This window comes from Fistularia commersonii, chromosome 3, assembly GCF_037954325.1.
Source record: "Fistularia commersonii isolate RoL2024-O1a breed Wild chromosome 3, RoL_Fcom_v1.0, whole genome shotgun sequence".
Classification (NCBI taxonomy): domain Eukaryota; kingdom Metazoa; phylum Chordata; class Actinopteri; order Syngnathiformes; family Fistulariidae; genus Fistularia; species Fistularia commersonii.
In genome coordinates this window covers 10,006,268-10,017,582 of record NC_141286.1, presented here as the reverse complement: position 1 = coordinate 10,017,582, position 11,315 = coordinate 10,006,268, and the positions used below count along the sequence as shown (strand labels likewise).

At 48.9% G+C, this 11,315-nt stretch overlaps 1 protein-coding gene across 1 annotated transcript; it reads right to left on the bottom strand.

The window, feature by feature from the left end:
• Positions 1-1,742: 1,742 nt before the first annotated feature.
• On the bottom strand, positions 1,743-4,282 carry phox2a (paired like homeobox 2A). The gene is made up of 3 exons (XM_086143593.1): positions 3,931-4,282; positions 2,834-3,021; positions 1,743-2,382 (listed from the first exon to the last, which is right to left on the bottom strand). The coding sequence occupies exons 1-3, from the start codon at positions 4,151-4,153 to the stop codon at positions 1,882-1,884; spliced, it is 912 nt and encodes a 303-aa protein (XP_085999719.1). The 5' UTR covers positions 4,154-4,282; the 3' UTR covers positions 1,743-1,881.
• Positions 4,283-11,315: the final 7,033 nt, after the last annotated feature.

Here is an 11,315-nt window from a genome sequence, read left to right as displayed (position 1 = left end):
GTTACACCACAACTAACCTCAGACTCCACTACCTGCCTGTTTGTCTGCGCTGTATACAGCACCTGGACTCTGTGTGTGTGTGTGTGTGTGTGTGTGTGTGTGTGTGTGTGTGTGTGTGTGTGTGTGTGTGTGTGTGTGTGTGTGTGTGTGTGTGTGTGTGTGTGTGTGTGTGTGTGTGTGTGTGTGTGTGTGTGTGTGTGTGTGTGTTTTCTCTCTGTCTCTTTAATTTTTTTATCAGACAAACACCATGAAAGCCAAGGAAGGATGATCTGCTGTTTAGACATTTTAAATGTATTCTAGTGTCTTTTGTGTGTGTGTGTCTGTGAGAGAGAGTGTGAGAGACTGTGTGAGAGGGGGAGAATGCTAATGTGAGTCAAAATGCATGTGTGTGTGTGAGAGAGAAAGCGAGAGGTATAACAATAGTGGGAAAGTCAGAGCCTCTGAGTGTGTTACATGTAAAGAGACTTGCAATTGTTTTCTTTCACACTCCTCTTTCCCATCGTAGTCTCAGCCGTTGATGTTAAGTTAAAATTGTTCAACCATGTTCATTTTTTTCCATTAAAAAATGTAATACTGCTCCTTGTTTTTTTGGGGGGGTAACAAAATACACTTTTAAAGTAATGTATATTTACGGGCGCTGTGGCACAGGAGGTAGAGGGAACATCCTTGGAATGCTGATAGACAACTGATCATGGCTCATCCATGATGGGTTGAATGCAGAGAAGGAATCCCCATGAGGGATTATTAAAGTATAACAAAGTATTTAAAATACAATAATATGCTGTGGGTTTTATTAGGAGCACAAACAAAAAAAAACACATTCTGTTTCACACACACTCACAAAGACGGGTCCGTGAACACACAACGTAGTGCTTCCATAATGTCGATTTATTAGAATATTCAGATTAGTGCTATAACTTCTGGTCGCCTGCCGAGCCTGTGGCTGCTCTGCGGTGAACTCACTCTGATAAAAGCAACGTTGACAGGAAATTAAAAAAACAAAATTCCTCCCTAATATTTATAATTACTAATTACAGGATTTAGAATCAGGAAAATAAAGGATGGGGCAGTGTTAAAGAAGGGGAGTGGGGATCTCACCGACAAACAATAAATACACTTTTTTCCTTTTTTTTTCTTTAAAGAAAATGTCAGGAGTCATTTTTTTTTTAAATGCAATAAAATAAAAACACGATCAGCTGTTTTCTAGTGGAAAGGATGGACAAACTCCTGGCATGATTCAGGTTCCTGCGTGTCCAACCTGCACGTCGCCGCCAAAGGGTGGCCTCATCCAGGGGAGCGAACATAGGCCCGTGTGTGTGTGTGTGTGTGTGTGTGTGTGTGTGTGTGTGTGTGTGTGTGTGTGTGTGTGTGTGTGTGTGTGTGTGTGTGTGTGATTGGGGGGGGGGGGGTTGATACAGTACAGAAGGAGGAAGGGGTGAGATGTCCAGTCTGCTCTAATTGGATTCCGGGGCGCCCTGCTCTGCTTGGCCAAGAGATTTGGTCTGTGTGTTTGTGTGTGTGTGTGTGTGTGTGTGTCTGTTGTCATTGGAAACAGTTGTGTGTCTCTGGCGTGTCAGTCATGTTTGGACATGGACTTAGACCTCGTACCTGACCGCCATGCTCATTACAGCCGCTGAGTGAGTGTGAGTATGCATGTGTGTGTCATGTTGTGTTGTTGCTTAAATGCACATACAACCTGGAAGGGTGGGTGGGGGTGCAGGTTGCATATTTTCACACGGGGGGTTGGGTGGAGGTGGAGGTTTGGTGGGTGAGTTCACAGAGCAGGCCGTGGAACCTGGGCTCCACAAAACGCACTGGACGATTGGTGGTTCTAACAGGCGAGTCCCGACGTCCGCCGCCGCATCCGGAGCCCCGTGTGCTTCAGAACAGGTTCGTCTTGATGGGCGGGTTGGGTTTTCTGTGGAAGGAGGACAACACCCCCGCAAATGGCCCGCTCATACTGTCCGCCGGCTGCCAGGCCTTCAGAATCTCCTGCGTCTGCACGGCGGGCTGCGCCACGGCCGGGTTGGACGGGCCCAGGCCGGACCAGCCGGGCGGCTTCAGGCCCTGTAGCACCGGGGAGCCTGACGCGTTGGCGTAGCCGCCGCCACCGCCAGCAGGGGCAGGGCTGGGGCTCAGGCTGGCCGGGCTGCCCAGGTTGCCGCCGGCCGAGCCCGGCAGGGAGGCCGTGCTGTCTGGGGTTGGACTGCAGGTGGACTCCTTGGACTCGTCGTCGTCCGATGAGGAGCGCGGCTCGCCGCCCTTCTTCCCACCGGAGGAGCCATTGCCGCCACCTCCTCCTCCTCCCGCCGCACTGCTCGCCTTGGCGTTGGCGGCGCGCTCCTGCTTCCGGAACTTGGCACGCCGGTTCTGAAACCACACCTAGTCCATGGAGAGGACATTATATTAGATACATGGATGGAGGGATGGATGTGTCAAAGAGATAGAAAGATAGATAGATGTTTTAATGATAGGTCAATCGATAGATGTTTCATAGATGGATGGATAGACAGAAAGGTGACTAGATGTTTTATCGATAGGTCAATGTTTCGTAGATGGATGGATGAACAATAGATAGATGGATGTTTGATTGGTAGATTGATGATGGATGGATGTTTTGTAAATGGACGGATGTTCATGGACACATAAAAAGATAGATGTGTCATCAGTGGTTGGATGGATGCATGTTTCACAGATGGGTTGATGGATGGATAGATTGCTAGATAGATGGATGGATGGATAGATGGATGGATGAATGTGACATAGATAGATGTGTGGACGGATAACGGAATGTCTAATAAATGGATAGATGTTTCACAGACGGATGTCTCACCTGGACCCGTGCCTCCGTCAGGTCTATCTTCAGCGCCAGCTCCTCCCGGGTGTAGATGTCGGGGTAGTGCGTCTCTGCGAACACCCGCTCCAGCTCCTTCAGCTGCGAGCTGGTGAAGGTGGTCCGGATGCGCCGCTGCTTCCGCTTCTCGTTCAGGCCGGAGGGGTCCGAGAAGAACTTGTAGGGAACTGAGAGGAGGAAAGGCGTTTGACTTCGGGGCCGGGTTCGTTTTTTTTTAATGACACAAAATGGATAAATTGATTTTTCGTTTGAAAAATACAACAATACATATTTTATATATAATGTTGGGATGGCGGTCAAATGATAAGAAAATAAAACGCTCATATTTCCAGTTTGCTTGTTTAGATCTACACGACCTCTGGTTTATTCATATAAAAGAATAAAACAAATATTCAAAAATGATCTAAACGATATAAAATTATCAGCTATGTTTGCATCCCAAAATCAAAGAGAACCACCGTTGGATTCTTTTTGGTTTTGCGACGGAAAAAATATACATACAATTTTAAATGGGTCCACGGAGATGATTAGTCAAACTTGAACGAAGCGGAAAACCAAATCAATCGAATTTTTTTCGTTAAACAAATTAAAAAGTAAAACGAATAATTATGCATTTAAAAATTATTTGAGTTGAAATATCAATACGGTTTCCGTATTTGCGTTGTGTTCAAAACGATTTTGTGAACCTTGCACATCTATTATTATTTTTATTATCATTATGATTTACGACAAGGACGAACTTATTTGCGATAAACACACAAATAGAAATATTAGCGATCGAAATAAAACTATCTACATATAAGAGAAACAGTTTTCTATTGATGAATGTATGATATTTTTCGATTGTATATTACGAACTGGTCAATGTACAATAAAAAAACGAAACAATATTTCAGGTGTTTTCACTCAAAATAAAGAAATGATGTGTAGATCGATGATTGAAAATAAGTTCCAGCGCGGGGGCCGGCTGGAGGACCGATGGCGGCGAATTAAAAAAGACGTTAATTACAATATGAATAAAAAGTGTGGAAGAAGAGTGCCGCGTAAGTGCGGGTCCCGGTTGTCCGTGCACGTACCTGAGGAGTAGGGCGTGGGTTGGTGCTCCCGCAGGGCCCCCAGGGTGCAGCTCGCCGTGCTGAGCGGGGTGCAGCCCGGGTTGGAGAAGGGCCCGCTTCGGATGGGGTTGTACTGGAAGGAGCTGGCCTGGCTGCAGGAGCTGAAGTCCGCGTAGGCCGAGGCTTCCATGGCCGCCATGCAGGAGTCGTAGGAGTTCAGGTAGGAGTAATCCATCTTATACATGGAGGTCCGCCGGCGGGAGCGGTAGCGTTAGCTAGCCGGGTGGTCAAGCTAACCCGAGCCGGTATCTCCACGGACTCTGGCGCGCAGTCCTCCCCACCCCCGCAACAATTCCGGTGTGCGGTTTGAAACCTTGAAACCCGCCGCCGTTCGACTTTTATTGGTTCTCGCTAAAATAATCCAGAAAAGTCCCTGCCTACAGTGCTCGTCGCCGCTCGTCCTCCGCCGTGTCTCGGTTTCCTCCGGCTGCCGCGGCCGCCGCTCGCGCCTCTCTCCGTGTGACAGCGCGATCCGGCTCGCGCGGCTGCTTATAATAAACTTGGCAGCGCGCGAGACAATGGCCGAGGGGGTCTCGTTACCATGACAATTGCGGCGGGCGGTGAGCGCGCCGCACGCCGGGCCCCGCCCCCTGCTCCACGCGCCCCGCCCATCTTCGCTGTGGGTCCATTATCGGACGCTAGCTTAAACGCGACGACTTTTTATTGTCCGCAACGTCGCCCCGTGAACGAACCGCTTCGTTTGTCGGTTCCAAAAACAATCACATTTTATAGAAACAAATGTCATTTTTCTGTTTCCAACCTAACCGTGTTTTCAAGACAGACTCTACATACTTTCACTGTTTGGTAGGTGGGTGGTGCGTTTACGGGCAGACAGGTGACAGAGGAAAACACGCAACTCGCGTGGGGGGGATTCAAAGGTTAGGGTTCCTAACTCCCTATTTAGGTGTGGGGCTGGGTGAGGAGGAGGAGGAGAGGAGTGGGGTGGTGGTGGATCCACGGTCACTGGAGTCTTCACGTGGCGGGAAACATCCGGATGTGACGGAGATTAAAAGCGTTGATTTGATTCCGATCGCTCGCGCGCGCACGCACATACGTATGTGTGTCGGAGATGTCACCGGCGCGAGCGCCGCCTTGACTTATGGGATGGGAGAGAGAGAGCGTCTGCGAGTGAGAGAGAAGGGTAGAGTTCGCCGCGGTAACCGTAAACGCATTGACGCCTCATAAATTGGTTTAAGTTTATTGTTCGGTGACACACGGTGTGATAAGTCATATCCCTGCGCGCGCACACACGCGCGTCTGCACGCACCGACAAGCAGGCCAGCAAAAGCGCGCGCGGCCGCGCCCGCCGCACGCCGCACGCCGGGTCATCGTTCCAAATAAGATTAAAAAATGATAAATAAATCAAGGAAATTGAAAGGCGTTCACACGAATGATGGGACCCGCGAATCACGCGAGAAATTAAGTGTGTGTGTGTGTGTGTGTGTGTGTGTGTGTGTGTGTGTGTGTGTGTGTGTGTGTGTGTGTGTGTGAGGAAGGATGCTGTCGTAACAACATTACGGGTCAGTAAAACACAACAACAACAACAACGAGATCTGTGTTCATTTATCGCGATATTTTCTTCATAAGCCTCTTCTGTGTCCGTATTAATTATTACGTGAATATAATGTGCGCCTATATTCAATGTAATATGAATATAATTTGCTCCCACATTAATTGTTAGACGAATAAAATATGCGCCCATATTCAATGTAATATGAATATAATATGTGCCTATTTTCAATGTTATAAAAATATAATTTGCTCCCATATTTATTGTGATATAAAAAATAATATGCACCAATATTGACTGCAATATACCTTTAATTTGCGCGCCCACATTCATTGTATTATAAATGTAATATGCCCGCGATTCGTTGTAATATGCGAATATATTCATTGTTATATGAATATAATTTGCGCCCAGATTCGTTGTAACATGACTGTAATCTGCGCCCATATTCATTGCAATACATTGTAAGACTATAATATTCGCCCATAGTCGTTGTAAAGGTGTTTAAATAATGATAGTAATAATGATAAATGAATCTCCCGTTTTGTGCCGCGTGTTGAGGACAGCGCAACTTAATAAGGCTTAATAAGCACAGGAGATCGATTCATTTATTCATTTATTGATTCATTCATTTAATCGCAGGCGCGCACACATACACATGCACATGTTTTCGAGTCGTGGCCTCCTGCGCTACAAAACACCTCGAATTATTTTTTTCGTTACTCTAAACCATGGTGCAATTTACGTGAAGCAGTTTGGAAAATGTGCATATGCTAGAAAAACAAATAAGTGGTTTATATGCATGCATACATACATATAATCTATGTATTTAATCAGACGTTTTATTTCTTTTTGCAGTATATTCGTGATTCGACACACACACACTCTCTCTCTCTCACACACACACACGTCTGGTGTGTGTCCGCGTCCCGTCTGGTGGGTGTCAAAGGTGAGTTTGCAGATAAACTTAAACAGTTTCAAAGTTAAACTCTGCAGGCTGTTTCTTCTTTGCCCCCCCCCCCCCCCCCCCACCACCACCACAACCAAAAAAAGAGCAGCGAGGAGCGACCCTAGCTCTCCCCGCTTTTGCATTTCAACCCCTAATCCCTTCAAAGCGGGGACCGGGCTCTTCCAGGGCCGCTAATCCGGGGCGGGGGGGATTGAGGGGAGGGGAGACCTTCTCCTCTGCGGAGGCTTTAACTTTGGACTTTTACATTCATGGCCCGATTCGACGGAAACAGTAACTGGGATCTTTTGCATTCATGGCGTCTGAGTCAACATGGAGGGGGGACACAATGCTCCCCCCTCCCACCCCCAGAAGCCCCCAGCTCCCGAGGGCCCCCGGGAGAGGGACCCCAACGAGGGATTACAGGCCCCACGGAGGAACAGGGGAGGAATCACCATCGGCCTGCTTGGCCTTCATAACCATAATGAACGAATTCATTAGTTAATTAAAAAACAAAAATAAATCGTTTAAAAAATTCAGGATAATACACTTATAAAAAATGTTTTTGTAAAACAATACCTCGAAACGGGAGACTGTTATTAGAAATAGGCACATTTTTTTCATAACGAATAGCTAATATTAGAATATTAGAAATGCGAGATGCAAGTTGCGTGCGTGTATGTGTGCACGCCCAGATAGATGTGCGGGGGTCGTAACGAGGAGGTGTGTATGTGTATGTGGGGGGGGGGGGGGGGGGGGGCGGGGGGGGGCGTGAATGATGGGTAAAAGATGGGGCACACCGGGTACAAAGAAAAGCCTTGCGGGAGGCCCCGCAGCTCAATCCATCACGGACCCCGGAGCAGGACGCCTCCGTTTCGCGGTGTCGAGTTATCGATCCACAACCCGAAATGAATCGCAATTCGATAGCTTAATAAAGGTTATTATTAAGGAGTAATGACGCTTTTCCACATCTGTTATTGCATTTTAATTGCAGTCCCAGTTTTTAGTCATTTTATTCCTGTCCCCCCTCCTGCGTGTGTTCGCACGGTCGCTAAACGGCCCCTTTTATTTCCAATCAATCAATCAATCAATCAATCGATAGGATGAACGATTTTTAATAGACTGTTTTTTTCCCGTGGCGACTTCCGGTTCCCGGGCCCGCCGCGCGCCTTCCGCCCGCCCGCGTCACTGGAATAAGTCGTGTCATCACGGACGCGCACCCACCGGAAGTCGATTAGACCGCGCGTGAAATAGAAGAAAGCGTAGCGTATGCGGGGGTTGGGTGGGGGGTTCCCGTCGGTGGCTCCCGGACCCGCATTTCACCCCGCAATTACCGGAATGCTCCGTGACACGCGTGCCGGCTCCAGACGACGCTAACCTGGTTAGCGGCGGCGGCGCACATAAGAGCGAGGGGGCGCGTGTACCTGCGAATTTTCAACGCGAGCCTCCGCACGAGGCATTACGGCGAGGAGCTGCGGTTCATCACGTGACCGGAAACGGCGGCCCGGCTGATAAAGCGATGGGAAGATTCCATTCTTTTTACTGACCCGAGTTTAAACGAGTCGCTCACCTGGGAGAATCGGGAGATTTCGAGTCATTTGAATCACTGAGTGATTCGTTCGTTTTCTGAAGGGGGCAGCGACTGTGAGCGACTGAGTGATTCGTTGATTGAGTAGCTGAGTGATTCGTTCGTTTTGCGAGTGGACAGGGTGATTCGTTCGTTGAGGTTTCGGGCGATTGAAGGCACGTTGTATTCTATTGAGTTGCTGAGTGAGTCGCTCGTTTTGCCAGTGAAGAGAGCTACTTTATGCTACTGAGTCATTCGTTTTTTTGAGTTACTTAGTGGGTCATTTGTTTTCTTAGAGGTGTATGTGTGTGTTTTGGAGGAGGGGGGTTATGTGACCTGCTCATAGCAGAGAGGGAAAGGGGTACGTGAGCTAAAAAAGAAGACAGCACAGCGGTTGGTCTTCCAACGAATGATATTTCCAGTATCCAATAAACAGTTAGCTAGTCGCATATTAGAGAGAAGTTAGCTGTGGAGGAGTTAATGGTGATGAAAAGTCATGACTCACGAGTCGGTACAATGATTCGCTATTTTTGTCACTATTCGTTCACGACTGGCGTATCACTACTGGGAAGACATAGACTCCGCGTCTTCGCAGCAGTGACGCTCAAGTCGTCTATGTCATGGACACACACATGCAAAAAAGGGCCAAATGCACGCCAATCGCTCGACGTGCATTTCGCGGGATCGCGGAGCGGCTGCGGGGATTCAAATGCACGCATCGTACATTTGAACCCCCCCCCCCCCCCCAGCTAACCGCACCCCAGCAAACTCTATATTAACCTAATGGAGAGCGGCGTGTTACTTAAAAAAGAAGCTTTTTAGGATAAAAACCAGGTCCCGGGAGACTTCGGTGCGCCTGCGCACACACACGCACACACACACGCCACAGCTGGAGCGGCGAGGGTGGAGGTGGGTGGAGGTGGTGGTGGAGGGGCTGCGCATGGAGAGCCTCTCCAAACACGCTAATTAGATCTGCGGCTCTGGCCCCGCGCTCTGAAAGCAGCCCGGCGGCGGGGAGCGCCGAGCTGTGGAAAGTTAATTGAATTAAATCCCCGCTAAACTAATTAGGCCGCAATCTGCCACGCGAGCTGTCCCTGAGCAAGGTTCGAATTAGGCGGAATGGATTTGTTCCTTTTCTTTAAAAGAAAGGAGAACGGACTGCTCCTTTTTTTTTTTTTTTTTTTTTTTTTTTTTGCAGGGGTGGGGTCCTTTATTCGGCTTTTATGCTAATTCTCTCGAGGATGGGTGGTGGTGGTGGTGCTGGTGGTGGTGGTGGGGATGTCACATGATCACCCTGCGGTAACCGTGCTGCATCCGGTGTACACACCAGCTACACCCACCCTTCAAAAACACCCCTCCGCACCACCACCACCACGTATGAGGAGCCGCTCCGGTAATGGAGGAGGTGAAATCGATCGCTTTGCTTGGTGGGGCAATGGGTGGAGGAGGGGTGGGGGTGCGGAGGGACATGGATGAAAATTCCCCCCCTCCTGTTAAGAGCAAGGACCGGGATGATAATGGGAGAGCCGCTTGTAGTCGTTTCATCCTTCAGCACCTCCTCTTCGTCGCAGATCCTCCTGCTGCGAGGAGTCAGGTGTCAAGCCAGCAGAACCAAGTTTACTTCTCCGCTCCGCAGCCTGAGGAACGTACGTCTCCTCTGAGACCCTTCCTACGGGTGCGTTCTCCGGGCATCCCCGCCCCCCTCCCGATCCCCGGGCCTCCACGCCACCCTCCCGATCCTCCGATTTCTTCAAATAGCACAAACAACAAAACAAGACGTCCATCTCATCTACAATTGTGCCATTTCCTGCCCTTTGACCTTTCGCCCCCGCCCTCCCGCATCTCCTGCAGCCTCAGTTTGGCTTTGTGTTGGCAGCAGGTGGACAGGAGGCGGAGGGGAGAGAGTAGAGCAGAGGAGGAGGAGGGTTATGGAGACGATGGAGGACCAGGTTTCTGTTTCTCCATAATCTAATCATAGAAATGGCAGCAGTCAGAAATAGCCCCACCGAACAGACTAAGAGCCTCTTCTCCTTCTCCCTCCCTCTTAGACTCGTCTTCATCCTCGGGGAGGGTAAATGGATACGTGCACGTGTACGCATGCACGCAGCCGGCTGGACTTCCTAAAACCATAGAGCGCAGATGTGTGTTTGTATGTGTGCATAAGAGACGGGAAAGGCCTTGAGGTATCAAAGCGGAGCCTGATCTCTGGTGGAGATGGAGCCACTTGGAGATGTTTCCTCTGTGCAACATGCTGCTCCCAGACGCCGCCGCTGGCGCTACATCTCCCTCTCAAGTTCTCGGGGGTGACAAAATGATAGCGACAGGCGCAAGAATCACCGTTATTGTCTCCGGCGTTGAACCTTTAGGCGGTGGATCTCCATCACAGGATGGATTTAGGGTGTTTTGCAAATGTGCACATCACAAAGTTACTGCAGTGCCTGAAGTGAAGGATGTTCCTTGTTCTGGATTAGGAAGCGGAGGCTTCTGAAGGGTTTCAATGTGGTAACCATACAAGTGTGTGTATATAATGACATATATTTGAGTGTCTCTTTGGGAAGTTGCAGGTTTTTGGAAAACTTTTCACCTCAGTTTTATTTGATTTGAAGGGAGGTCAGAATGGGAAAGTAGTGTGATGAAGGAGTTATTGCGTGCACACACACACACACACACACACACACACAGCTGGGACTTTGTGAAGGAGTAAAGCTGCTGTGTTGTTGGGGGGTCCAGGCGGTGCTCAGGAGAAAGTGAATGCCTTTTCCCTGCATGCTAATTCCTCCCCATAGGGAAGACATTCCTGCAGTGTGTGTGTGAATTCGTCCCCTCCACTTTCCTCCCCTCCCGACATTCGACATGCACGCACGCACACAACCACACACACACGCGCGAGTACGAGAATTCCAAGGAAATTCCCCTGTCATGTCGTATCACAAGGTGGACAAGCGTTATTGTGGTACCATTTCCCACCCAGGCGCTGACTGGAGACACACACATCAATCAGGCATGTCAGTGTAACACAAACAGGACAAAAAAAAAGGAAAACGAGAGGAATTTGCCTTTTTCTGTTGTAGTAGCAGCTTTATTTACGCGACGGCGGTCAGGACGCCACAAAGAAGCTGGCGTCACATCTGCTTTGCTGTCAACAAGCTGCTCAAACATTTATGACACAAAAAGGCTGCGCATTAATTCTTTTTCGCCTTCACCCCGCTCGGCGGTGGCAGGGTGACAAACGCTGCCCCATTAACGTGCATCACCAGAAACAATTCACAAGGCAGTTATATTACCCATCATTCACACAGGCTTTTTATCTATTATTTTTACAT